General features: G+C 61.7%; 1 protein-coding gene across 2 annotated transcripts; it reads left to right on the forward strand.

Annotated features, from left to right (window-relative positions):
- Positions 1–1,357: 1,357 nt before the first annotated feature.
- SOX13 (SRY-box transcription factor 13) lies at positions 1,358–25,588 on the forward strand (the record flags this gene model as incomplete). 2 transcript variants are annotated; one of them, XM_082494683.1, is made up of 14 exons in its annotated part: positions 1,358–1,505; positions 19,382–19,583; positions 20,187–20,292; positions 20,474–20,560; positions 20,921–21,093; positions 21,713–21,781; positions 21,960–22,074; positions 22,154–22,236; positions 22,316–22,475; positions 22,721–22,830; positions 22,958–23,054; positions 23,152–23,295; positions 24,977–25,193; positions 25,315–25,588. In XM_082494683.1, the coding sequence occupies exons 2-14, from the start codon at positions 19,383–19,385 to the stop codon at positions 25,586–25,588; spliced, it is 1,836 nt and encodes a 611-aa protein (XP_082350809.1). In that variant the 5' UTR covers positions 1,358–1,505; position 19,382. The 2 variants fall into 2 exon arrangements, with proteins under 2 accessions (XP_082350809.1, XP_082350808.1); XM_082494682.1 differs by lacking the exon at positions 1,358–1,505 and having other exon boundaries at positions 19,301–19,583.
- Between the last annotated feature and the right edge of the window lie 2,117 nt (positions 25,589–27,705).

Raw genomic sequence — 27,705 nt, forward strand, 5'->3', positions numbered from 1 at the left:
AGAGGGAGCTGCCTTTGCATCCCGCCCTGCTGCATGTTCGGTACTTGTTGCGCAGCTCCGGGGAATTCCTTGTCCTCTCAGGGCCTCAGTTTCTCCATCTGTGAAATGGGAACATGTATCACTGAGCATCTTTACATTTCAGGGTTTGTGGGTGCAGCCCACTCTCTGCCTTTGGCTTCCAAACACTGCCATGCCTCGTGTTCAGTCTTCTGGGTGAAGACCCCAGATGGGAAACTCCCAGATAACTTCTTGCCTGGCTCTGCCCAGCTTTGCTCATTCCTGTGTGATGGGCACAGGGCAAGGGGGGGACCATGTGTCGGGATGCATATGGGGTGTGGGTGCCTGAACCCCTCCAGAAACACCATGATCCTGGTTAGTGCGTGGCGTCTGGCGGAACCAGGAGACCCGGGAGCCTGAGCTCTTGTCTTTTGCTCCTGGGACTGGGTGAAAACAATGTTTGGAAAAAAGAAATTCCCATGGAAGAAAATGACAGTGTGGGGGAGGAAACGGCTTCGAGTCAATGGGAATTTTCCCTGTTGGTAAAACGTAAACAGTTCTCCTTCAATGTTGACATAACATTTTAAAGATTTCATTACACAAAAAAGACTGTTTGTCAACATTTGTTTGTCCACACCAGCCCCCTCGCTCTCCAGCTGGAGCACCGTTTTGCTCCAAATGAAACGGTTATTTTTTTCCTTTGGGAAAAGGCGGGTGATGGCATTCCTGGCGGAGCCGTCAGTGGGATGCAGGGTGCAGAGTGTGGGATGCAAGGCGCTGGGTGGGTTCCTCAGCGGGCGAGGGCAGCAAAAGCCCTGCCAGCGCCCCAGCTCCCTGTTTCTGGGCTGGTTGTGATGGTCTGGGCGATGGAGCAAAAATTAGGAATGATATGGGAAGGAGAGGCTTTGGGGGCTGTCACTTGGTGTCCCATAGTTTTGGGGCTCCCCCCGGAGCTGGGGGCTGTGCTCTCTGCCAGGCAGGCACCGTTCCAGCCCCTCGCTGTGAGTGGGTAGGACCAGTCCCTGCTGGGACGGGGGTCCCGGGGGGTGCAGGGGGGGTCCCAGGGTGCCCCCCAGGACTCCTCCGAGCCGTGCCTCGGTCTTCGGGAGTGTCTCGGCGCCCCACCACTGGACTCCAGAGCAGAGGGTGGGAGCAGTCCGGGGGCTGCCGGCAGTGTCACGCGTGGGCCCCCCGGCGGGGCAGGGGGTCCCGAGGGGAGGGGACGGGGCAGAGGGGCCGCCCCGGAGCCGGCTGCTGGCTGGCTGGACCGGTGTCCCTCCTCCTCCTCCCCTCCTCCTCCTCCTCCTCCTCCTCTTCCTCCTCCTCCTCCTCGCTCCCTCTCTCCGCCCGGCGCCGGGGCAGCTCCCACCGGAGGCGCTGGGGACATGGAGCGGACCTGAGCCGGGCGCGGTGGCGGCGGAGCCCGCACCGGCACCGGCGGCAGCACCGACAGCGGCGGCGGCGGCGGGGACCGGGACCGGGGAGCAGCGCTGCAGCGCGGCGGAGCCGTGAGTGTGGCCGGGGCTGGCGAGGGAGGGGAGGGGAGGGGGGGGGGATCGGGGGGGACACGGGCATTGCCCGGTGGGGGGCACCGACACGGCCCCGGGGCGGCGAGCATCCTCCCGGGGCGGCGAGCATCCTCCCGGGTCGCGGTCCCCGACTCCGGCTGGGCTGAACGGGGCTGGGGGGGGTGATGGGGGAGCGCCTGGAAAGACCCCCCTAAACCCCCTTTGCTTAAACAGGAGAAGGAAAAAGGGGAAGGAGGGGGGGAGTGCAGAGCCCGCCTCCCGCACAGCCCCGTCCCCGCTGCAAAGTTCAGGGGCTGCAAACTCTCCTCCAAGAGCCCCCCCGCGCCGGGGCGAGGGAGAGCCCGGCAGGGAAGGGGTTAAGCCACGGGACACCCCCGGAGGGGTACTGGGCCGGCAGGCAAGGGGTTAACCCGTGAACGACTTCTCCCCCTCCGCCCAAGACCCTTGACCTGGCTATCAAGGGTTGCCCCGCTGAAGCCCCCTCCCCGGGACCCCCGTCCCACCCAGCCCGGGGGGGTTTCTTACCCCTTCCCGCTGGTCCCCGTGGCTCCCGGTGGGACCTGTGCCCCTGTCCCGGGCACACAGCCCCGACCCCCCGCTGGGTGCTCTGGGTCAGGAATACGGGGGGGGCTGCAGGGTATAGGCTGGCAGCGCCCCCCCCCGCCCCAGACACGGCACTGGGGGTCACAGTGCAGACACCGAGGACGGACAGATGGACGTGCTGTGCTGGCACAGACACCGCGGGCCAGCACAGACAGCCACAGGGCCCAGCTGCCGTGCCCGGCACACGCGTGTGCCCACAGGACTTGGGGCTGTTTGTGGGCGTTCGTGACTCTGCGGTGCTCAGGGGTTGGGGTCCCCATCCCTCATCCCCATCCCTCGTCCCCCACTGTGGGATGGATGGGACGCTCCTGCCCCGTCACGTAACTCCCACCGCCTTTCCAGCAGGGAGAAGCCACTTCTGTCCCCTGTGACAGCATTGCTCCAGCCAGCCCCGCAGCACCGCCGGGGTCCGGGCAGGAAAACTTGCTGTGGGTGCCACGCACGGGTGTTTGTCTGTCCAAGAGGGGCTGGGGTTGTTCTAACAAACCGCAGCGACAGCGTCGTGATAACACACAGCCAGAGAAAGGGTTTGGGACCGGGGTCAGCGCTAAACTCTGTCGCTTGCTGGGACCTAAGAGCGGATGAACCTTGTCACCGAGATTACGTCTTCCCCGGCAGCCATGGCGTGTCCCGTGCGTCCGACCCGTCCCAGGCAGATTTGGGTCTCTGAGGGCCAAAGCTGCCGCGCAGCGGAAGCTTGTGCCGTGCGTGGGGTCCCGCAGCCGGCTGGCAGTGGGGCTGTAGGTGCCGCCGCGGGGGGGATCTGGGGGGTTTCACCCCCCGGGCTCTGGTGAACCTGGGCTCAGGGAGCAGCAAGGCGGGTGATGGAGCGGAGCTGGGTGCTCGCCCCTGGGGACCCCCATGGTTGAACCCCGACAAAGTTGGTGGTGGAAGAGAGAAAGGGAGAGATGCATCACCCAGGGAGCCGTAAAGGAGAGGTTTTCGTGTGAAATGCGCAAATAAATACAAAGCTGTGCTTCTTTCCACCTCCGCCTAATGATTTCCAGTGTTTTATGCAGGGGTTTCGGTGCCAGTGAGGGATGCTGCCCAGGAAAAATTACAGACCGTGGCTGCATATTGTTCAAGTCTCAGTTACATCTTGTGAGGTACCTTCAGCGTGGAAAACACTTGACTTCCAAAGCAAATCTGGAGTAATAGATTTTAGGAGTGAAAAAGGACCATTAGCTCAGCTAATGTGATTTTCTCCATAGCACAGACCAGATAATATCACTCAGTTACTCTCCTATTGAGCCAATAACTCGTGTTTGTAATTCATGCAATTTCCTTTTAGTTCAATTTAATTTTGTACAGAATCCATTCTGTTGACACTGATACAGTACTTTTTCTTTTTTTTTTTTTTTGAAAGCCCGCGATTTCAGAGGCTTTGTGTTAAAAATAGCTGCTGTCCTTTGACAAACGTGGGCAGGCTAAAGACAGTTTTCTAAATCATTTGCGAGTGACACATTTTTACCAGCATCTCCCTTCGTGCCGTTTATTTGTTTCACTCACAACGGGCAGCGCCGCTGCCGGGGCTGCCCTCCCACGGGGCTGGGGGCTCGCCCTTGGCATCTGAGCCGGCATCTCATGCCGGAGGCCAAATCCCTTTGGAGCAGAGTAATAGGTAGGAGCAGAGATCTCCAATTTTGGAAAAAAAAAAAAAAAAAAATCCATTTTCCTCTGCGACGTGAAGCTCTTTGGGGTGAAGCTCTTTGGGCCATCGGGCAGCTCCCCTCCTCCGCCATCCCCACGTTGCTTTTTTTACCTCTACCAAATTGCAGCAGCCGAACCGCCCTCCCCGCCGCCATCCCCCCTCCCCCCCCCAAAGTCCTTCTGACGAGCAAAGTTTGTTCCAGCCAGGGTGTGAGATGGCCCAGGGGGGAATAGCTGGACTTTTTGTCTCCCTGCCGAAATGTCCATTTTCCGTGGGGGTGCCGGGGGAGCTGTGCCCTGGCACGCGGGGCCGCAGGGAAGATGGAGCAGATCGTAAAGTTGTTATGTGCTGGAGGGGTTTTAATTTCGTACATGGGATGCGGAGGAAGGGTTTTTCTCTCCGTGCAGGGGAACGCAGAAGCACAGTAAATCTAGTCTTTCAGTGGGTTTATTTTTACATCCGTTACTTGCTGGTGGGCTCCTGCCCATCTCGCTGCCCGTCGCCTTGCTGGAATTGAGACTCGCTGGGGCAGAGCACCCATTGAGCACCCGGGGGACGGGGCGAAGGGCGGCTTTGGGACCTGGTGACAGCATCCTTTGCACTCCCCAGGTGAGCGTTCGGGGCTGGTTTGGGGGGAGATGGCGGGGGACTGCGTGCCCGCTGCTGCTGGGGACACAGAGTGCCGGAGGCGGGCTGGGGCGCGGGGCCGAGCCGTGTCCCCTGGACGGAGCATCCTCGGGGGCCGCAGGGTGCTGGCGCTGCCGGTGTGGGAAGTTTGCTGGCGAGCGGGTGGGGTGGGGGAGTGAATCCCTGTGGGATACGGTGGGCTGTGCCATGAACAACACGGGATGCTTCGCTCGCTGCCGGGGCAGCCGGGTCACCTCCGCTGTCCCCAGCCCTCGGCGCAGCCGTGGCTGCTCGGGCATCCCGCACCGTTCTCTGGCGTACGACAAAACCAAACAATCTTTGAAGGGGTTTGGTGTGGCGCGGGCGGGTTGGCCTCGCAGCAGCGCCGGTGGCTTTACTTTTGGGGGGTCCCTCACTGCAGATCGGGGTGGGGGTCGGGGACCCTTGGGGCTGGCAGAGCAGCAGGACAGCCCGTGGCTGCTGGCCGTCCTGCACGCGCCGGCGGGGAGCGCGGGGAGCCCCGCTTTGTCTGCGCGCCACGAAGCTGCGTTCCTGCTTGCTCCAGCTTTATCCCATTGTAAACACTTACCGCGGTTTTGTGTCGGGCCGGCTTTGTGCGTGCACGTGTAATTGCAGAAATCAGAAAAGCTTTTTATTACCCAAGCGACAACCTTTAACAGACGGCTGTGGCCGACCGTAGGGACGCGCTGTCAGTACAGCTCTGCTCTGCTTTTACACGCTGGAAGTTCCCAGCCAGGCTAATAAAATGCGTACTGCTTATTTTCCTAAAGAAATACATTTATTGGGGGGGGGGGGAAATTAAATCCACTGGCAGACAGGGCAGTTGCTACCTCCAGCCTGCGATGCCGTGGAGAAAGCCGGCCGGCCTCTTTTGTTCTCTGCTGCGGCCGCGCTGCTGAAGGTAGCATCGCTACAAACTGGGAACCAGTAATGAAATATTTGCCTTTTCCCCTCAGCTAGAAAATACCGATGGGGCAAAGCTGCTTCTTTTTGTGCGTCTGACAGCAGCTCAATCCGGCAACGGGGCTGGTGGAGGAGTTGTGCTTGGTGGGAGGGAGAGCCCAAAAAGATGGGCAGCCCCGGGGTCGGGCGGTCCCCGGCTGGGGGTCCCTTGCAGCGTCGCGGCCACCCCTGCCCAGCCAGGGCTGGGCTAGCTCAGGCTCCGCTGCTTTATTTTTTGCAAACTTTGTGGAGGTTTTGGTTTCATTGCACCGCGGGGAGGAAGATTTGGGCCACTCAAAAGTTTTGCGCGATGCATCACTAATTTCCGCCCCGTTTTAACCCAGGGAAGAACATGCAAAAGGGAAATAAATAAGTGCAGCTTGTGGCAGTTTTACTGGAAAATCTCCTGGTGCCTTTCCCCAGTCCTGCGCCTTTTGGGGAGTAACTTCAGGAGTGAAATGCGCTCCCTCGGGCAGAGCTGCCGCAGGTCCGGCCGTGCCCCCGGGGGAGCTCCTCATGGCCGGGTGCTGCTCGTGCGCGGCTGAGAAGTGCGTGGGCTCCTCCGAGCGCGGGGAAAGTTGGCAGGGTCCAAGGCATCAACTTTTGGAAAATTTTCTGCCGCCTGGAAGCCCTCCCTCCCTCCCTCCCACTCCGTGTCCACCTGCTCCAGGACCACATGTCCCAAACTGGAACCGCTCCAGCCCTGAACAAGGGCCCTTGGTCTGCCCAGTGCCACCAGCTCGGCACTGGCAGGGAAGGAGGCTGGGGGAGGCACGGGTGGGGGGGGCCCGGTTCACATCAGGAACGCCCCAGCCCCTTGGACGGGGAGGTAAAAATACGAGTAGGGGATGTGGGGGCTGCAGCTGCCTCAACAAAGCATTTATGCCAGTGCGCCGGAGCACATGGTTGAAGTGGAGGACAGCGTTAGGGACACTGCCGAAACAGCCTCGTCCCCTTCGCCTCCAAGCACCCCGCCAGCACCTTGGACCCCGAACGGCTCTGCAGCTGCTTTTGGCTCAAATGGGGTGTTTTTCGAGGGGAAAGCTGCTTCTGCGAACATCGTACTGGAGGGAAGCTGCCGTCCCTGCCTCCTTGTCCTGCTCCTGCTTGCAGCCCTTCAGCTGAAGAATGCAAATTGGGAGATGGATCTGAAATATTTGAAATTCTGCCTCTCCATAATTTAATGCTCCATTACCACCCAGGCCCGCTCGAGGCATGTGACCGTTATAAAAGATGCAGTCTGGTGGCTGCAGAGGCTGGGCAGCCCCCCCCCCCCCCCACCCCGGGTGTCTTATCAGAAAGGAACAAGATAATGTGGCTCATCATTAAAGCCGCCTGGAAGACCCCTGCGAGCACCCGCTAGCCTGGGCCAGAATCTGCTAGCCCGACTTATTATTTTTTAATTCTGCCTGGTGAAGGCAGCTCGTGGCAGTTCATTGTCTGTTGGGGAGGAAAGAGGATAGGATTAAATATAAATATAGCAATTAAATTAAATATAGCAAAGAAAATTGAAAGAATGTGGGGCAGCAGCGAGGCCGGTGGGGGTATTTGATCCTCTTTGCCCGTGCAAAACGGGGTTATCGCGAGCTGGGCTGAGCCAGAGCCTAACAGGAGAAGGGAGAGGAGCTGTAGAAGCGGGTAGGTAGAAATACCGGATGGCATCGCCAGCACCACCACGCTGCAGCTTCTGCCGCCGCCGCGGCGCGGGGGCTGCTGCCTTCCCCCACCGCCGGGGCCCATGCCACTACCGGCCGAGAGCCAGAAATCAAAACTTTTCGGATGTGAAAGGCAACCTGTCTGATTCAGCGGGGCTGGCAGGGCCCGGCGCGGCCGGGGCTTTTCCCAGCAGAGACGAGGCTTTTTCGCACCGCCATGTTCAGCACCAGTCACCGCCGGCATTGTCACCCAGCAGGCGCTTGCCTGGGTGGGTGTGGGTTTGCAGTGAGCAGCCCTCGTCCCCCGTAGTCTTCCTCCCTTGTTCTGGCTGGGTGTTGATAGCACAGCGCGGCTCCGCGTTGCAGCCTTGTTCAGAGCTTGGAAAACCACTTTTTTGGAAAAGCTGAGCTGGGTGATGGTGCGGGTTGAGCTGCTGCGGATGTGCCGGGGTGCGCAGAGCCGGCTGCCCTGGGCTTGTGCGACTCCTTTGCTCCCCACGCCGGCTAGCGAGGCCACCGGCGAGCTGGTCCCCAGTGTTGGGCAACCCACATCATCCCTCCTGCCACCACCCCGTGCCTGGCAGGGTGCTTCGTCCCCACCGTGTCCCTGCGGGATGCAGAGAGGAGAAGCAGCTCTCAGGGTGGGGAGAGGACAGGAGCGAGGTGTGTGATGAGCCTGGGTGGGCGCTGAGCGCGCCGCTCGTCCCCGGTGTGCTGCCACTGCGGACACATGGGTGCCTGAGGCCACTGCCGCAGAAAATGGGGACCACAGCGGAGCTGGGACAAAGCCGTCAGCGCAGGGCGAGCGTGGCTGCGGGGATGAAGTGTGTGTGCATGGGTGTGCAAGGTCTGAGCTGGGCAGGAGGGTCCCCCCCTCCCCCGCTCTGTTTCAACTGCTTAAAGGGTGCCGATGTGGGAAGGGTTTAGAAAACCCTCTGTCCTGGCCCAGGGTGGCAGCCCTGCCCGCTGCCTGCCCGCTGCCTGCCCACCAGGGCGTAGGGGAATGCCAGAGCCCGGCTTATCTTTTGTCTGGAACAATAGAGGGCTCGGCCCTATTGTTCTACCTTGCACGCCCAGCCGGAAAGCGAGTCCCCTGGGGCAGGGACCTGCACACCACTGTGCCTGTCTGTGCAGGAGGGGATTTACGGGCAGGGGCAGGCAGGGCCATCCTCGCCAATCTGTGAGCAATCTGTGAGACAGCTGCTCGGAACCTCTCCTGCTCATTTTCCTTGCCGTGACACAGGGATTTCAGCAGCTGGAGGGGTTAATCTGGGGGAGGTGACCAGGGCTATGCCTGGCCAGGCTGGTGGGACCCATCCGTACCTGCGCAGGCTGCAGAGGCAGAGCAGTATTTGCCTTTCTTTCTTGGAGGCTCTCGGGCTGTGATTTGGGTCTCTGGGTCCACCACTGGCCTTTGGGCTTCTCCTGGCGTTCCTGCTGCGTTGCTTCAGGTCTGTGGGTCCATCCTGGGAACTGGTTTGGGGAACACACGCTTTTGCAGGGGGTGCTTGTGCGTGCATGTGTGTTTTCGAGCAAGGCTGGTAGCTGGGGCTGGACACTGGACGTGGCCCTCGGTGCAACTGGGGAGCGCACAGCTCGAAGCCAGCGCTGCCCGTGAGCACCTCGGGCTGCAGACCACAGCCCTGCGGTCCCTTGCCACCCTCCTTCCTTCATTTAGGGGGGGCAAAGCAAGGCTGACCCGTCCCCACGGGGCTCCCAGCGCTGTCAGCCGCGCGGCTCCGGCAGCCACGTGTGACTTTGCCGGGGCGGCCCTGCAATGCCTCCGGTCCTTCTCATCCTCCCCGTGCTGCCAGAGACCCATCCCAGGGCACACAAGCGGCAGCGGGGTGTCCGTGCCTGCCTGCGTCTGCCCGCGCAGGCAGAGCAACTGTGCCTGCCCCCGGCGCCGCTAAGCCGTGGGGGGGAACACGCCGGGACAGGGGAACGCGCCGGGACGCGGCACGTGATGGCGGGAGCTGCCAAAGCCCCTCGCTGGAGGGAGCGGGCTTAGCGACCCCATGGGAAATCGGGATACGGGATGGGGGGACAGGTGCCACCGGGCACAAAGAGCCCCTTGTGTGCTGGTGTGTGCTGCGGGACGCGGGGAGCTCCGGGCTGGCTGGGGGCAATTGGACACCCCCTTGCAAATGGGGAGGGCTGACAGCTTCTTGCTGGAGTCCCTCTGCCCCTCGGCTGTGCTCTGTTTCAGTTGTGCAATGAAAACTGTCCCAGTGGGCCGGTAAAAGCTTGTTCCCAAATCCCTCTGCTCCCCTGGAGGAGCGGAGCCCGGCCGGGAGCTGCTGCACGACCAGGATTTCATGGGCTTTAGTTCTTCTGAAGCGAGAGGGGAGAGGAAGGGTGAGGATGGTCGTGGTTTGGAGGGTCGCTGCCGCTGGATCAATTGGGTCCTGCAGCGGGACGGGGTGGCGGGGGGGGTTCCCCCACCCCCCAGAGCCCGAGGTCTCTCCCAGAGCCAAAATAACGGTAGCGCTAAAAATGGCGTGAACCAGACCCCTGCTCTCCCCTGCGGTTTCTCTCTTGCAAATGTGAGACCTGCCCCGTTAACGCGACCGCCGGCCCCGGCAGGCGATGCCGGTTGCGAGCCCCATCGCTGCTGCTGGGGGATGCTGCGGCTCACCCGTGGGGCGCAGAGCAACGGGGATGAGCGACCTCCCGAGCCGTGAAGACGGGCGCCTGAATCCACACCCTGAATCGGGGGTAACACCATCCGAGCGACCGCGGCTTACGCTAACAAGGGGGAGAATTCAGGCCGAAAGCGTTTTCCTCGGGGGATCTTCGTCCAGACTCAGCCAGGCGCGACTCCGCTGAGCTGAAGCGCGGCAGGAGCGGGGTCAGGGCTGCTGTTAATAGGGGGGTGATAATTTGGGGCAGATGATGGGCAGCTACTGGCACCGAGCACCCGTCCTTCAGGCTGCCTCTTCTTTCAGAGGGAGGTTGCCGGTGGCCCCGGCGGCTCGTGGGGCAGCTCCCGACCTGCCAGCAAAACGAAATCTGTTGCTGAAATGTCAAGTGGCCCCAGCAGCTGGAGCTCCCCCCTGCCCTGAATTTGGGCAGCAGCTGGGGAGGGTGAAGTGGCTCCATGGAGCCTTTGTCCCTCCGTGTCCAAGCTTGGGTACAGGGACCTGTTTGCTGCAGCTCAGCATCCCCGTGCAAAGGGATCCCGGAGGTTTCTGGGGCACTGTGGGCGGAAGAGTGGCCCCATGATTTTCGGCTGCCGCCATGGGCTTGGGTGCCGCATGTGAGAGGCGCCGGGGCTGGCTCCGAGCATCCTTTCGGTGCTCATGTGTCTGCCCGGCTCACCTGGGGAAACATGGACGCAAACAAGATGGGATGGCCCTCCCCAAAGCGGGATCCCCCCCAAAGCCTGGGGGCACCTGGAAAAATAATGGCATTAGCGGAAGGTGTAAAATGCCATGAGAAGCTCGACGAGAGGAGGGGATGACGGATGGTGCCATGGGATGGACCGTGGGGCCATGCTGAACTAGCACCAGGTCCTGCGTGCCGCAAAGCTCACCCGTCGGTCACCTGTGGCATGGTGCGTGGAAAAAGGGTTCGGAAAGCCCGGCCCGCCCTGCAGCCCCAGCCCGGGAGGTGCAGCGCAGATCGCTGTCGAGGCGGTCTCGAGCCCCGTGTCTTTTTTTTTTTTTTTTTTTTTTCCTAAGCAGGAGAGGAAAAGGGTCAGATGTCTTTGCCCCTCCGTCATGCGATAGGAAAGTATTGTTTACGAAGCAGCCGAGTCAAACGTGCCCTCCGCTCTGCCTGGAAATGCTGAGTGAGTGAAATTACACAAAAACGACACCGAGATTGGCCTCCCCGATAAGCCCGAGGGCCGCTTTTGGGTGAGGGGAGGACAGAAACTGTGAAGAAAAGGAGGGAGACGCGCTAACCGCGCTCCCTTGCCTCGCCGTGCCTGGGCCATACTGGCATCACCGCGCCGTCCCGCTGGAGCTGGGTGAGTTGTCCCCATCCTTCGCCTCCTGGCTCTGCTGGCCCCCAGCTGCACGGGGGCGGGGGGGATTCTTTATTTGCTCTGAGTTTGCTGATTTTTAGATTTCCTTTCCCATAATTGATTGATCGATCGACGCAAACTGGTTCGATTGGGGAACGGGGTGATGGAACGAGCCGATGCGTGTGCTGGGGTGGTGGGAGGGGGTTGGGGAGCAGCCCCGAGGACCTGCTCCGGGTCCCAGGGACCTGGCAGCTCCCCCGACCACCCACCCACCCACCCACCGCCCCGGGGAGGGTCGGCTGCTGCTGGCGGCGGTGGGACCGTGGGGCTCATCCAGCCACCCCGGGTGCTGGGTGTAAAGGCTCAGCGCCCGCGAGCTGGACCGGCTTTTGCTGCTGTTTTCTTTTGCATTCAGGCAAAGCCTCGTGCGAGGGAGGGAAACTTGTTTTAAAAATTATTTCTGTGGCAGAAAAAAAGGAACGAAAGAGTAAATAACCCGTTCTTGAGCGTTCCTCCCTCCTCTTCCTCACCCGGCGTCTCCCCTTGTTAACGTGCTGTGATATTTCTGTCTTTCGTTGACGTGTGATGCAGGGGAGGACAGGACCGGCAGAGGAGAGGGAGGCAATAAGAAGGGGCTCTTTGAAAATATTAAGATTGTGGGGTTTGCGCCTTTCCCTGGAGCGGTTGGACCTGCCGGGAGGGGGTGTTTCTTCTTGCAGCACTTCTCCCGCTGGGAGCAAAGCGCTCGCCTCTCCCGAGCACCCCCTTCTCCCGCTGCGCACGCCTGCACCCCCGGGGCCGCCGGGCCCTTTCTTAAAGATGCTTTACACCGCGTAACCTTCCCTGGAAAAGAAATCCCACTGCCTGCAAAGCCAGAGGCGGCGCAAGGAGATTTTTGCTTATCGATACCTCTTCTTGAGTGGAAGAAAAAAAAAAGAAAACATCCTGCAGACTGTCTAGTCTCGAGGCCAGGAAACGGGAATGACCAGCGTGGTCCCCGGCCATCACGTGGGCTGTCGCTGGGATTGTTCCCGCGCCTTCTTCCTCCGGGCTTTGCACGGTTTTAAATAATTCCAGCGCGACGGAGTTTCCTCCGCTTCCCTGATGAGATCATTCCCCGTCTAATAAATCTCGCGGCCAGGAAGTTCCACCTGAGGTTCAGTTTAATTTTTCCCCTACTTAAAACCATCCTATGGCTCATCCCAGTAAAGGAAAAATGTGTTTGGGTCGTGGCTGTGAAGGCGGTGGACCTGTGCCAGTTTACAGCCGGGGAAGGATCCGACCGCCTCTTTGTATTTGATTTTATTGTTTGGATAGTTATAAAACTACTGGCTGGTTTTTTGTCTGCATCCCAACGCAGCCGGGCTCACAGGAGGTGGCATCCCTGGATTTTGGGTCGCGGAGGCACGGCCGGGCGGTGGAGCAAAGCCCTCGTGCCGGGGGGCAGCTGAGTAATCCTTTACGCCAAGACAGGAGAGCGTTTTGCAGTGATGTGTCCCTCTGCCATCTCATCAGAAACCAGAGCAAGGTGATAACCCCCCCCTCAGAAGCACTGCGAAACCAGCAGTAAGCTGGAAATTGTTAGTACGTGGGGGCATCAGGAGGGTGGGACGTGGCCCAGTTAAAACATGTGCCGGGCTTTATCAAATGGACCCGTGTACCCGCAGGGAATATGTTGTGCTTGTCTCGTCGTTATCACGGGAGCCTTCGTTTTCCCGATTCCACCCGAAGCATCCCGCGTGTCCGGGCTCCGTCACTGCCCCCTTGGGTCCGGCCGGTCCGGAGGCGGAGGGCAGCCCTGCGCTGCAGGGATGGGGCAGGGCGCAAGCCCTGATGGGGGTGAGGTGGATTTCGGCAAGTGGGATTATTCCACGAGACTTGGAAAAGCAGGAAGCGAGTGTCTGAGGACAGAGCTGCCCTCTAAGGGCTCGATCTGCTGCAGCTTAGTGCTCGCATGAGCCATCGGCCGCTGCCCTGAGACAACCTGCACAGAGCTGGCGTGTCCCGGTGTCCGTAGGTGATGGAGGACACGGAGCCGCCTGTTAAGCGACCCAGAGATCCTCTTCTTCCCCCTGCCACAGCCTGAGAACACATCTTTTTTCTCCCTGTCTCGCAAGTATTCGCTTAAGTGAATTTAGTGATTAATACGGGTTATTTTCTCTCTCTCCTCAAGTTTTGAATAGCAGGATTGATTCGATTTCCCCCCTGAACCTCTGAAGGGCTTCTCTGCTGGCATGCATCAGAGAGATATGCATTTCATTAGCAGTCCTGGATATGGCCCAGAGGCCTTTGAAGAAGGCAGGTTGGGTTGGGTTTTTTTTTGGATGGAATTAGTAAATGCTATGCTAGCTGGTTGTAATTGCTTTAGGGTTAAATCTTCCAAGTGCCGTGCAGTAATAGGAGACCCGTGTTGCTGCTTTTCATCTCAGTAGATGGAGAATTGATGCTCCCCACCCCCAAAGGGCAGTGCTGAGGCTGTGGCAATCTTAGAACCCTTCCAAGGGCGAAGGGGGAGATGCCAGGGGCACCAGGACGGGGGTCCCAGGCCTGGTCGGAGAGGGGACAGAGGAGACCTGGGTGGAAGGTGGGATGCTCAGGTGGCACATGCAGAGGGGTGACCTTCCTGCGCCGGCCATTCCCCGGAGTTTCTGTGATGCTGATGCTCTTACCGTAGCGTCACCGCTTTGCTCCGACCCTGTAGAGACATTTCTTGAGGCCGTTACCCTTTGGAGGGGAGAGAAATTGCCTTCAGGGAACTGATGGTGGATGGAGGTTGGACAAAGACCGGTATGTGTTGTGTGGACAGTGGGAAATCCCTACTCCTGCCGATTCCAGAGCTTTTCCCATGGGACCCCAAGTCTTGCCAGGATGGAGAGGGACAGTTAGGGTCTGGGGGGGGGGTCCCTCTGGGCTGGTGAAGCAGCCATCGGCTGCTGCTGGGCAGGGATGTACCTGGCAGCTCACGTGGGCATCATCCTGCCCGTGGCAGGGCTTAGCATGCAGTGGCCACCATGATGCCCAGTTCTGCGCTTGCTGGACGCTTACCGCTGCCCCTCTGCCCCCCGGGGCATGATGCTTCCGAAATGCTCCCCGTCCCCCCGCCTGCCAAAGATCTCCCTTCTCGGCGTTGATTTTGCAGCTTTTCCGGCAACCTGAGCTCTCGGCAGCCTTCTGGGCAGATGGAGGTTGTGGCTTTCCGTGGGAGCGCCGCTGACAGGTAAGATGTTAAAAACACAGCATTTGAGGGTGCGCAAAGCGCCGGCTCAGAGCGTTTCCGTTGCTGCAGCACCCTGGTTTGTGGGGCAGCAGGGGTGGGTGTGCGCCTGTGACGCAGCCCCGCGGGGGATAACACGTGTCCCGCGAGCGCCGCTGCTCCGAGCGGCTGCTGTCCATCAGGGACACGTGGAGCCCTGGCTCTCACGTGGTGACAGCATTTCTGGGGCTGAATACATTCAGCATCCAGATGTCTTCTGGGTTCAAAACCCGCTTTTTCAGAAGCAGCCAACCCCGGGGTCTGACGCTTTCTGCCCCATTTCACCTACAGCGTGTGGAAAATGTGTCGGCATCCCGCTCCGTGCTGGGGGAGAAGAGCTCGCGTCCCCCACCGCCGCCTGCTTTCGCCTTCCCGGGGAATAACTTGTCACTACGGGATGCTCCGCGTCCCCGGGGGATGATGGCAGCCCCGTGAACTTCCCCCGGCCAGGGCCGTTCTCCTTGGCCGTCCCTGGCCATCCCTGCCCGGGCACGGTGGAGGAAGCCATCCATTCTTTTATGTGCGAAGGCACGCCGGGCGGAAACGGCCCCGAAAGGACATTCCAAGTCTGGCAGGAAAGCAGCCCGCTTGTCTGGCAGGAGATGGGCTATTGTCTGTCCCGGTGGCCAGCCGGGATTCCTCGGGCCCTGCTTGGAAGAAGAAAACGTCCGTGTGTGTCTTATTTTTTTCCTCTGCCCTTTCTCGAAGGGGTGCCGGGGGGGGTTCGCAAATGCTGCACGTGGCTGGTGCGTGCACGGCGGTGGTGTTGCGCCGCCCCGGCTCTTGTCGGCGTTGCTGTGTTTACTTCTACGGTGTTTTTCCCCTCGGGTTTTTGCCCTGTGTCTTTCTCCCTGGGCTGGTTTGGTTACCTGGGCCGTGGAGGCAGGATGCGGCCGCGGGGGGAGTGGCTGTGTGCTGCTTGGGATGGGTGGATGTGTTTTGGGATGACTGGGTACCACGCTGGGCTCCTGAAGGCAAGAGTGTACCGTAACCCATGAACCGATAGCTTTCTGCCGTCATTGAGGAGAAAGAGGAAAATAAATAAACCCCAAGAGCCTCTCCTGCTGCCCTGGTCTGCCTGATGGGCAGGCGGGAGCAAAGCCAGCCCGAAAATCTGGGCAGCCCAACTCCCCCAGCCAACTGCCGGCTGCTCTCCCCCAGTCCCACATCTGCGGGATCCCTTTGCACCGCAGTCCCCTGGGGTGGGATCGTCGCCGAGTCGAGGGGCAGGAGCAGCCCCAAGGCAGACGTGCTGTGGCATGGGGCAGGGATGCTCTGGAATGGGGCAGAGATGCTCTGGAATGGGGCAGAGATGCTCTGGAATGGGGCAGGGATGCTGTGGCAAGGGGCAGGGATGCTCTGGAATGGGGCAGAGATGCTCTGGAATGGGGCAGAGATGCTGTGGCAAGGGGCAGGGATGCTCTGGAATGGGGCAGGGGTGTGGGACCATTCCCGCGCTCACATCCTCCCTCCCGGGAGTGGCGAAGGCGGCCGTGCCGCAGTGCCGCTGCCCCAAGCCAAGCAGCCCTGAGGCTCTTCCTCGCGCCCCGACAGCGCGGGAAACTCTGTGTGTTTGTGGCTTTGTGGCCTCTTGCGCTCTCCGATGTTTTTGCAAAGAGCTTGGGCTTCGCAGAGCCTGCTTCATCCCTGCCCGAGCCGGGGACAGACATCCCCCCTGCCTTCGGGCAGTCTCCCCTGCCAGCCTCCTCCTCCTCCTCCTCCTCCTCCTCCTCCTCCTCCAGAAACCCTTCTCTTAGGACTTCAGGCAGGATCTGCTGCGGGGAGACAGCCCGGTCCGGCCAGCACCACTCCTTTGCTGGGTGGCATTCCATCTTTTCTTCCCCTTGCTGCGTTGTGCCGGTGGGGCGATGTTGGCACCCCCCTTCTCGGCAAAGCCCGAGCCGGCACAAGCGGCCGGGAGGAGGCTCGGGGTGCCCGGGGTGGGGGTCTCGGCATCTCGCCGGTGTTCCCCGAGCCGTGGTGGTGCGGGGCAGGGTGGGGGCTTGCTGGCACCTCGGCATCCCCCGGCCTTTGGAGCCGTTCTGCTGCGACACAAACGGGGCCGATAGGATCGGCTGGCGGGCAGGAAGGGTGGCACGGCCACGGGGAGAATTGCAGGACGTGCCGTTCGGGGGTACGAATGGAGAAAGAAAAGCTGCCCAGCAGCAGCTGGCTGTCGCCATCCCCCAAAAAAATCTCATCCCGTGGACTTGCTGGGCTGGAGTATGGAGGCGAGGTGAGCACACGGATGCCCGCAGAGTTTTAGGGCTTCAGTGCTTGTGAGATGAGCCCCCGCCTCGTGCTCCCCAAAGCACCGTGCCCGGAGGAAGCAGCCCCAGCGGTCCCTGGTCCCTCCCTGAGGACTCGTGGCTCGTTTTGGTCCTCCAGGCTGGCACTTCGCATCCCAACGCCATTCCCTCCCTTCCCTTCCGCCCTTCATTAAATGGGAAACATTAAAGGCGAAGATCTGTTACGCTCCCCGTGCCAAAGCAATTGTTCCCGTCCCTATTGTCTGCCACAGGCAGCCCCGGAGCCCAGCACCTGAGCCCGCAGCACAGGGCTGCCGAGGAACCAGCCCTGTAACAAGATAACGGCGCCGTTTTCTCCTTTTTCTTCTCTTTTTTTCTTTCTTTTTTTTTTTTTTTTTTTTTTATGTTCGGCAAACCGTATAATAAATCCACAATGAGGGCCCTTTCAAACAGACCCCTATTAAAGTACCGGCCCCATTTTAAGAGTAAACTTCCAGTGGCACCAGGAGGTTGAGTACAATAGAGATGTGACCTGCCGGAGGAGCGGGACGTTGCTTTTGTGCGCGTCTCAAACCAAAGGCGTCGCTCTGTGCTGCAGCGTTGCTGCTACCGCCGCATTACCTGGGCACCCGGGCAGCATCCCAGCGGCAGGGAGGGGCTGTGGCAGGGACGCACTGAGCAGGGGGAATTTCGCCTTTAAAAAGCCAAAAAGGCTGGAAGGAGGGAGCGGCGGCGCACCCACACCTGCGGGTCCCGAGTTAGCAAAGCGCCCAGGGCAAGGTGCTGCGGCCGCCGTGCGTTCGTGCCTCAGTTTCCCCACCTGTAGCACATCGAGAGCGCGGGCTGTGGGGCAGCAAATCCTGCCTCCGCGGGTTGTTGGAGGCGGCAGAGCCGTGGGCACCCCTTCCCGCTGGCTGCCCGCCACCGCCACGCCGCTGCCAAGCGTGTCCGGCTCCTCCCCGGCCGAGGCGTGCCGAAAGCAGGCGGTGGGGCTTTCGGGTGGGCGCTGGCCGTGCCCAAGGTTGCCCTCCTGGCCGCCGGGCTGGCCAAGGTGAGCCGGGTGGCAGGACGGGGCGACGCGGGCGGTACCCCAGGATGGGGCGGACAACCGGGCGATGCCGACGGCAGGAGGAAGCCCGACAGCCCGGCGAGCGCGGTGGTTTGTTCAGCGGAGGGCAAGGGAACTGAGATTAAAAAAAGCCCCGCTAAGATCAGAAAGGCTGGCGTGCACAGTGCCCTATTGTGGAGCTGTCACACTTCCCTTTACTTTATTGCTTTTGTCCAACACCCTATTGTTCCACTTCCTTTTGTCCCCTATTCACAGCCCTGGCTTTTCATTACCCAGCCGGCCTTGTTGTTTTCGTTTCTTTTGTTTGAAGTTCCTGAGAGGAAGGTTTTATTTTCAGCGGTTTGATTAATTCGCAGCTTGAGCTGGGCTTTGTTTGTTATGTCATTGCTGCCCCGGCTCAGCCCCCCCCCACACCCCCCGGCCCGCACCCCTAGCCCTGATTTCGGGGGGTCCCGAGGAGTCGTTGGGGTGTGGGGGGATCCCGGCTGTGGGGTGCCAGACCCCAGGGAGGATGCTCTCCCCATCCCACCATTGCCCCGTCCCACCTCGGCAGCCCCTGTGGTCCCTCAGCCCAGATCCCACCTCCTGGCAGCAGCCGGTGTAAATCCCATCCTTAACAACCTCCTTTTCCCATTATTCCTCCCCAAAAGGTGAGCTTCGGGAGGGTAATATTTGTTCCCGTTCTTGTTGTTCGGCCCGAGGGTTGGTGGCCCCGAGAAGGTGAATCCCTCCGAGCACGGCTGCAGGCGGGTGCTGCCCCTTGCGCACGGCTGATCCCTTTGCAGCGAAGGGACAGCGAAGGGATGGCAAAGGGACGGCGGAGGGACGGCAGAGGGATGGCGAGCTCCCGGCGTGCCCGGCACTCGCTCGGGGACACGGCCCCCGCAGCCCCAGCACTGCTGGATGCTGCCGCAGAGCTGGGGCTTTGCAAGGGACACAGCTGTGACACATCGTTTGGGGAAGTTCCCGTTAATAAAATAATATACCGGCTCTGGCTGTGCGTGGGGTCCCCTGGAGTTAAACAGCTCGTGCCCCATAACGGCTCCTGGTCACTTCTGCGGTGCCCGGCTGAGCGGCGGGCGGCACCGGGAGTTGGACCGGCACCCACGGCTGTGCCGGTGAGGTCGGGGAGAGGCGTTCCCCGGTGCCAGCCCCTCGCCCTGGCCGGGGCTCGGCCGGTCCCAGCTCCGCGCCGCGCTCCGCCGGGGACTCCCGGAGGAGCAATTCTGGTGGCCGTCCCAGCCATTGTTCGGCGGGGCCAGGATTTCCATTTCCCGTCGGAGCGGGAAACCTGCTTTGCCGCCCTGCTGGCTTTCTAGGCATGGCTCCTAGGGGGGTACGGGGGGGCGGCAGCTCGTTGAGCGGCGAGCCGGGGACCCCTGGGGTGCTGGCTCGGGTCTGGCACGGGTCTCTGTCGCGGTGAGCCTCGGGTTGCTCTCTGCCAGGCTACCAGATGAAACGCGAAGGCACGTGCTCATATTGGCCCTAAATCCCGTGCCTCTTGGTCGCTTTCTTTAGGGCTTTGCTTTGTTGCTCCTTTCCCTTCACGGCCCAAAGCGTGAAGGGCATGTTTCCCTGGGGGCTTCTGGCCACTGAGCTCCAAATCTGCAAAAAAAACTGAGCTGGGGAAGCCAGGAACAAGAGCTCAGCTTCACCGAGCCATGGCAAAAAGCAAGACCATCACCCCTGAAAAACCAGCAGCACAGGGCACTTCAGTATGGGGCCAGGCTGGGAAAAGGGGTGCCCGTGGCTGGGGGGGTGCCCCATGGCTGGGGGGTGCCCCATGGCTCTGCTGACGGCTCTGCCGCCCCGTAGGATGTCCATGAGGAGCCCCGTTTCTCCCCACCTGGAGCTCGATGGAGCGGGCAGCATGGTGAACTGCACCATCAAGACGGAGGAGAAGAAGGAGAGCGGGTACGAGTCCCCGCCGGGGGCTGCTCCCAGCACCGAGCCCCGTCCCAACGACCTGCCGGGGCCACCACCGAGGGAGGGCACCGACCCCCAGGCACTGCCACAGGTGGGTCCCACGGCTGTGGCAAACACTGGTCCTGGCCGAGGTCCCACCAGCCATCCCCGCTCTGGAGCTGGGCTCTGTCCCCGGCAGAGGGGTGGTTGTTTCCCCGGGTGGTTTTTCCTCATCCCGAGAAAACGAAGGTGAAACCTGAGGCTCCTCGTGGCTTTCTGGCCGTTGTTGATGCTCTCGGGTCAGCCCTGGGATGTGAGCACTTCCCCTTTGGCGTGGCCCTCCCGCCACGGCCACCTCCAGACGTGCTCCGTCCCTTCAGCCTCCTTTTTTAATTGCTCTTGGGTTTTCTCTCCCCCTGACCAGCAGCCTCAGCCCTCCCGTTCCCCGTGCTGCCTCCCAGTAGGGACGGGGCTCAGAGGAGCTGGGCACTCTACATAAATAACAGAAACCTCCAGCAAACAAGTCTTTGTGGCATGAAGAGCAGAGATGCTCTCAAGCTGGGCTGGGGGGAATGTGCCGGGCAGAGTGTGGTCCAGGAGTCGGCTGGGCAGGGCTGGCTCCGAGCATCCCACCGGCCAAGCATCTCCTGCCCGGAGACCTGGGGGTGTCCCCGTCCGGGGGAGCGGGTACCGAATAACGCTGTGTGTGTCACAGGAGTCCCGCTCACCCGCCGGCGATGCGCCGGAGCCCAGGCGCTCTGCCTTCGAGCCGGCCGTCAGCGGCCAGGAGAAGCTGGACTTCAACAGGAACTTGAAGGAGGGTAAGGAAGGTGTCCAAGTGGCCTCCGGGTCCCCCCTCACTCCCTTTGGGCCTCTCGTTATTTTTGCAAAGCTGTGGGATGGGATGAAGCACCCCGTGGTGCGGAGCCCCAGGCTGTGCTTACCCGGCTGTCCTCTCCCTCTCCCTCCTCTGCCGACCCCGGTGCCGGCTGGTGCGGCCAGTGATGCCAACCATCGAGAAGTTACTGTCCAGCGACTGGAAGGAGCGGCTGCTGGGTCGAAACACCACCGAGTCCAAAGAAGTGAAAGGTGACATCTCCCCCCGGCCACCCGCCTCCGCTGTCCTCCCTCCCGCTCCCCGTGCCCGGGCAGCCTGGGCTGGAAACACGGCGTTCCCCACCTTAGCAGGAGGGGAGAAGTGCCTACAAGTGTGCCTGTTTAATGGGGATTTGTACTATTTTAATCAAAACATTAATTTTTTGGGGGGGGGAGGGGGGCACACCCCTGATGAAAGCTTGCCTTTTGACTGCACAGAGGGGATGGTTCAGCACATGGGGATCTTTCTGCCCCCCACGCATTAGCCGTTCCCTGGCTGTGCATTGCCCCCCAGCACCCAATGGTGGTGGTGATGCTGTTCGCCCTGACCCGCAGCCGTTTGGTTTCTCCCAGGAACCCAGGAGAGCCTGGCAGAGAAGGAGCTCCAGTTACTTGTCATGATCAACCAGCTGTCCACGCTGCGGGACCAGCTCCTGACGGCCCACTCGGAGCAGAAGAACATGGCCGCGATGCTCTTCGAGAAGCAGCAGCAGCAGATGGAGCTGGCGCGGCAGCAGCAAGAGCAGGTGGGCTCAGGTCCCCGTGGGCAGCCTGCTCTGGGGAAGCGTTTGCCCAGGGCCGTACATCCCTTTGGGGATCCCTTTGGGATCTGCTGGCCGTGGGTGCAGGACCAGGACAGGGTCCCTCAGGGAGCGGTGGGGAACTGCCTTTAGTCTTGGGGGCATCAGGACTTTGCTTTCGGCTTAGAAACCCTCCCGTGTTCTGTGCCCATCCCAAAGACTCCCTGTCTTGCTCCCTGGTGCGAGGAGATGGGAATTGAACTCCTTCAAATGACTAAACCACACTGGGTCCTTCCTGACTCTGCTCTCTTTGCTCTTTCACACCTACTTTCCCCTCCCCGGTGGCCCATACGATGCTCAGGGCAGGAGTGGCACTCATGGCACACCCCCGGGTGGGGGTGACACTGTCCCCCCCCAGCCCATTTCTCTCCCCGTGTCCCAGGAGGTGGCTCAGGGGCAGCTCAGCCACCCCCTGCCTGCCCTCCCCATGGCCCTCGGGACCCTCCGCAGACCCCTTGTCTCAGTTTTGCCGGCGTTGGGCAGCTCATGCCGGGCTGTAGCCCTGCCGGGGCCAGCTCGGCGCTGCCGCCGGTGCCACTGAGCCCCGCTGTCTCCCCTCCGCCAGATCGCCAAGCAGCAGCAGCAGCTCATCCAGCAGCAGCACAAAATCAACCTACTGCAGCAACAGATCCAGGTAAAGGTGGGGGACATATCCCCGTGCCCCCCCACCCCTTCCCGTGCTGGGTGGTTGCGGCCCCGTCGTGTGCCGGGCTCGTGTCCCCTCCCGGGGCCAGGCAAGGAGATGGCACCTGCCTGCGGTGTCCCGCAGCGGTGATGTGGTCTCTCTGCTTCTCTCCCCCTCTTCCCTCCAGCAGGTCAACATGCCCTACGTCATGATTCCCGCCTTCACCCCCAGCCACCAGCCTCTCCCCGTCACTCCCGACTCCCAGTTAGCGCTGCCCATCCAGCCCATCCCCTGCAAACCAGGTGAGCGGGGTCCCCCGGGACTGCTCCAGCCCTGCGGGGTGACTTTGTCCCCCAACCCCTCTCCCTCTGCTCCCCGCAGTGGATTACCCAGTGCAGCTGCTTCACAGCCCCCCTCCTCCCACGCTGAAGAGACCCGCTGGCTCGGGCCACCTCCAGATGCAGGTACAGCCCCAGAGCACCTCCATCCCCTGGGCTAAGGTGTTGCGGGGGCTGCGCTTCACCCCCCTCCCCTCCACCGCAGGAGACCTCGCAGCCGCTGAACCTGACAGCCAAACCCAAAGGTTCCGACCTCCCCAGTGCCTCCAGCTCGCCCAGTTTGAAGATGAGCGGCTGCCAGTCCCTCGCGCCGAGTCATGGGGCCACCAGGGACCTGCAGACCAGCCCGTCCAACCTGCCTCTGGGTGAGTTCCCAAGTGCCTTTCACTGATGGATGGTCCCATGCCCTCCCCTGGCCACCTCCCAGAGGCAGTGGACATCTCTGGTCCCTGGGGTCCCTCCTCCCTGAGGTGACCTGGGTGGGCACCTGCTGCTCTGTGCCACCCCCTTGGGACACGCAGTTGTGATTTCTGGGGTGGGATGGGGTGCTGCGGGGTGTCAGAGGAGTTGGCACTGGCACTGATGGGTTCCCATGCCGTTGTCCTGCCAGGGTTCCTGGGCGAAGGCGACGCCATCACCAAAGCCATCCAGGACGCGCGGCAGCTGCTGCACGGCCACAGCGGAGCCATGGAGGGATCGCTGAGCAACGCCTACCGCAAGGTGAAGAGAGCCCACTGCCTGATCGCCATCCCCCTCTCCGACCCCACCGTCGGCAGCCAGAGCCGCGTCTCCGTCCGCGTGGGCTCCCCGGCTGGGAGCTGGTTCCTGACTCTCCGCTCTCCCGCAGGACCATGTGGGGATTGATTCTTCCCCAGTGAAGGAGCGGACGGAGGAGACCCCTGCCCATCGGCTGGACGAGGCTCTGTTGACCTGTGAGATGGACGGTAAGGACGGCCGAGAGCACCGTGGTGTGACCCCCCCCCCCCCTTCCCGCATGCTCCTTCCTCTGGCTCTTGACCTCAGCCGGGGTTTCCCTCGCAGGCTCACGGCACTTCCCCGAGTCCAGGAACAACAACCACATCAAGCGGCCCATGAACGCCTTCATGGTGTGGGCGAAGGACGAGAGGAGGAAGATTTTGCAGGCCTTCCCGGACATGCACAACTCCAGCATCAGCAAGATCCTGGGTGAGTGCCGGGGATGGCGGTGGGGGGCTGGGGCAGGACCCCCCTCTGCATCCCCACGGAGAGCCCGGCTGCTCGCTCCGCTCCTCCTCAGCCACCCACGTATGGGTGATGCCCACCAGGATGATGGTCCCCTCATTGTAGCATCACTCTTGGAGGCGCCTGTAGCAGCGCGAGCCTCATCCAGCCAACGTCTCACCCCACCCCCCCCACCCCCGGCAGCAGCGGTCCTGCTGCAGCTCTCGGTCACACCGGCCCTTCCCCACGACCCTGTCGCTATTAAAAGCGAGCGAGTGGTGTGGTCACCAGTGAGCCCATCGGAAGGGCCGGGAGTGAGCGTGCAGCGGCGCGATGCAGCTGCGCCGTGGGTTACCTCCGACACGCACTCCTCGCTCTGCCACGGACTCGTTTTAGCAGCTCTGCTTGTTAAAGAAAAAAAAAAAAACAACAACAACAACAAAAAAAAACCACCCAAAACACAAAACAACCACCAAGGTTTTCCCTTTGAAAGAGTGAAAGAGCGCGTAGGCAGGATCTGCTCTGCTTTACCTCTCGTGACCGGGGGGGCTGGGGGGGTCCAGGAGCGGGTGCTCTGCGGTGAGCTGCTTGCTGTCACTGTAGATGTCCGTGGCTTTAAATAGTTGGTGCGGTTCTGCCTGGGGAGCCGGAGCCGCTCACTGCTCGAGGGGTGCAAATTTAGCAGGTGGATACCTGCAGATGGACGAGTGGTCCAGAGCCGATGTGCACCCAGGCCGGGGAGGGGGGGGGAGGGAACCGGTTCCTGTGTGCCTTCCTGCTCCTGGAAGTGTGGGTCTGAGCTGGTGTGAAGGGCCGAGCACGTGGGGACACCTGGGCACCATGGGCAAGGGGCTTGCACGCCTCCGTGCCTCAGTTTACCTGGGACAGCTGCCTCGCGGTGCAGGTGTGGGAGGGGGAGTTCCCTGGGGGAGCTGGGCCGTACTAACAGGTGAAGGACACCCAGGAAAGGGGCACGCAGGGACTCGGAGGAGGATTTTGGTGATGGGGGGGGGTGTCTCTGGAGGTGACCAGCCCCAAAGCCCTGCTGAAAGCCCGGCTAACTCCGTAGTCCCGTCAGGATGCTCAGGGCTGTTGACTGTTGAGCATCTCCGAGGATGCTGAGGATCTCCAGCTTGTCCTTCTCTCTCCCAAACTGGATGCTGGTCCAGCTGCAGCCTCCCAGGTGTTGAGCTGAGGGGATTAATCCCTTCTCTCCGCCAGCCTGGCCCCGAGCCCCTCTCCCAGCCCCGCAGCCTTTTGTGCCGTGCTCTGCTTGGCCCTCCTGCCCAGGGTGCTGGCGGCGATGACAATAAAGGTCAGCCAGTGGGGGAATGTGAGTCACGCGCCGGCACAGCCTATTTTAGCTGCAGCACCTGCTCGCCATACCTTGGAGAGGATCGAAAGCCGTGGCCCGAGAGGTGTCCGGGGAAGGTCAGGGCTGGAGACCTGTTCCCGGTGTGCCGGGAGGGCTGGCAGCCCTCTGCGGCACGGGGCTCCCATCGGTGCAGCCGCTCGCGCCGCCTGCGTGCAAATTCAGGTGCCGTTTGCGCAGGGGATGATATGAGCATTAATTAACTCTCACGATGGCTATTCCGGCTGGGAACCAGCGTGGGTTTCATCACAACAGGCAGGGTGTAAACATGCCCCGCGGCTCCTCTCTGCACAGGCTCCCGGTGGAAATCCATGACGAACCAGGAGAAGCAGCCCTACTACGAGGAGCAAGCCCGGCTGAGCCGGCAGCACCTGGAGAAATACCCCGACTATAAGTACAAGCCCCGACCCAAGCGCACCTGCATCGTGGAGGGGAAGCGGCTGCGCGTGGGCGAGTACAAGGCGCTGATGAGGAACCGGCGGCAGGACGCCAGGCAGGGCTACTTGATAGGGTAACGCCTCCCTTCCTCCCCTCCCAGGGGGCTCGCCGAGGCACCCGTGGGGTGGGTGCCCCAGGAGGGAGGGAGAGCACCGCGACGCCCCGGCCGGTGATTGCATTCCCCTGTCCCGCAGGCCCCAGGGCAGCCAGATGCCCCCCGCCTCCTCGGACGTGCTGTACCAGCGGCCGGTGGGCATGCAGCTGACGCCCCCCCTGATGGAGCACTACCTGCCCCGCAGCATGGACCCCAGCATGCCCGTCATCGTCAACACCCGCAGCCTCAAGGAGGGCGATGGCGGTGACGATGGGCACTCGGTGGCCGACGGCGAGATGTACCGCTACAGCGAGGAGGAGGATTCGGAGGGCGAGGACAAGAGTGACGGCGAGCTGGTGGTGCTGACGGACTGAGGGGGGGGCCGGGAGGGCGGTGGGTGGGGGGTGGCGGGGGTGGCTGCCACCAAAAAGGAGCTCTGAGCATCCCCTGATGGATGGGACTCAGCCAAAGGGCTGCGCTGGGAGCAGAGGAGAGCTGCTACCCGCACGTGGATGCTGCTGGCTTATCCCATGAAGGTGGGCAACCGGCATTTTGGGTGGGCTACTGGCTGGGGAGGGGGTGATGAGCAGTGGTGTGCGCTGCCGGTTGGACGGGGCCGTGGCTGGGACGTGCTGACCCCGCTGGGCAAGCTGGCGAGGGCTGGCTGCTGCCGGGAACGTGGCTCCGGGACTCGCTCCTGGTCACGGAGCACGAGGGCACGGGCAGGCGAGGTCACCTGGCCCAGGGATGTGGGTGTCCCGGCTGCTGAGCTGTCACCCACTCGCAGCCCCCTGGGAGGGACCGGAGGGTATCGGGGTGCGGGAACACCTCCAGAGCATCTCCCGGCCCTCTGGCACCCGCGGGTCCCTTGCAGAGAGCCTCACGTGCGGTGGCCGCCAGCCCCCGCTGCTGGGGACATGGGATGGGGACACGCTTGTCCCTCGCTCGCTCAGCCCGGTCTGACCTCCCCGCTGCGTTTCCCCACTCGGTCTTTCGAGCCTGCCAGCAAATTCCCATGGAGCCATTTTTAGCTCTCGCCTGGCCCGAGCAGCAGCCAAAGGCTGCGAGGAGCTCTTTATGCCCCTGACGGCTCTGGCCCACTTTGTAAATAAAGCGGGTGCCCGTCCCCCGGCCGCGCCGGTCCCCCGGCCCTCCGCGCACGAGCCCCGGCTGCGGTGGGTACGTGCCCCGTCCGCCCCTGGGCCACCTCTCCCTCCTGCTCCCCCGGCTCTGCGACCCGCGGCAGGCTCCTCCCGTGAGCTGCGTCGCAAAAATCAGGAGAGAAAAATAACAACAATTTAAAAAAAAAAGGAAATAATTTAGAAAAAAAAAAAATCACTAAACGCTTGCTCTGGTCAGAGCCTGGCCCGGGGGTGTGTGGGGTGCAGCGTGGCTGGCTGTGCCACGGTGTCCGGCTGTGCAGTGTCCGTGTGTGCGTGCATGGTGTCTGTGCACAGTGTCTGGCTGTGCATGGTGTCTGGCTGTGCGTGAACGGTGTCTGTGCATGGTGTCTGCCTGTGAAGTGTCTGTGTGTGCGTGCCTGGTGTCTGTGCACAGTGTCCGGCTGTGCACGGTGTCCAGGTGTGCGTGCACGGTGTCCGGGTGTGCGTGCACGGTGTCCGGGTGTGCACAGGGTCTGGCTGTGCATGGGGTCTGGCTGTGTGTGGACGGTGTCTGGCTGTGCACGATGTCCGGGTGTGCGTGCACGGTGTCCGACTGTGCGCAGAGTCCGTGCACCGCCCTGTGGCAACAGCCAGAAACAGCCTGGCCTCCAGCCGGGCACTGCGGGGACCTTCTGGGGGTGCAGAAGGCGCCGTGGCCACCCGGGCTCCGGGCTGCAGCCGTGGGGACGAGCCCCGCAACGGGGACTTTGCAGCGGACCCACGTCCTCAGCCCCAGGGTGGGGGTCCGGAGCAGTAGCTCTCCTGCCCGCTGCAGGGCTGCCGTCAGGACATTGTTTCTCCAAGGGCGGGTGCTGCCTCCTCGCCCACCCAGCAAACGCCTCTCTCCTCTCTTTCCCTTCGTCAGTGCTTTATTTATTCCCCCTCCCCGCGCCGCTCTGGCCGGGGCCGGGGTCCCCGGGGAAGGGGTGCCGGCTCCCAGGGTGGGATGGGCTGTGCTGCAGAGGGGGCTGGAAGCAGATGTGCCCGACAAAGATGCGGCTCTTCCTCTCTCTCTCTTTTTTTTTTTTTTTTTTTTTTTAAAAAAAAAAAGACTGTAAATATAGATAGAGCTTTATTTTGTTAATAAGACGATGAGTAACTTAACCTGTATATTTCACATACTTGTTTACAATTGTTCCCCACCCCACCCCTTGGCACAATAAAGATGACTTTTTGGAGCAGAGAGCTGTGTCTGGGCTTTGCCAGGCTGGGGTCGGGCAGAGCCGGGGGCTGGATGGGGAGCTCTCGCCCCAGGCGCTCAGAGCACAGATGGAGGGTGCTCGTCCCCCCCTTTCCCTGCCCCTCTTCCCGCACAGCCCCCTCCTGAG

This window comes from Vanellus vanellus (genome assembly GCF_965231255.1).
Source record: "Vanellus vanellus genome assembly, chromosome: 23".
NCBI classification, from domain to species: domain Eukaryota; kingdom Metazoa; phylum Chordata; class Aves; order Charadriiformes; family Charadriidae; genus Vanellus; species Vanellus vanellus.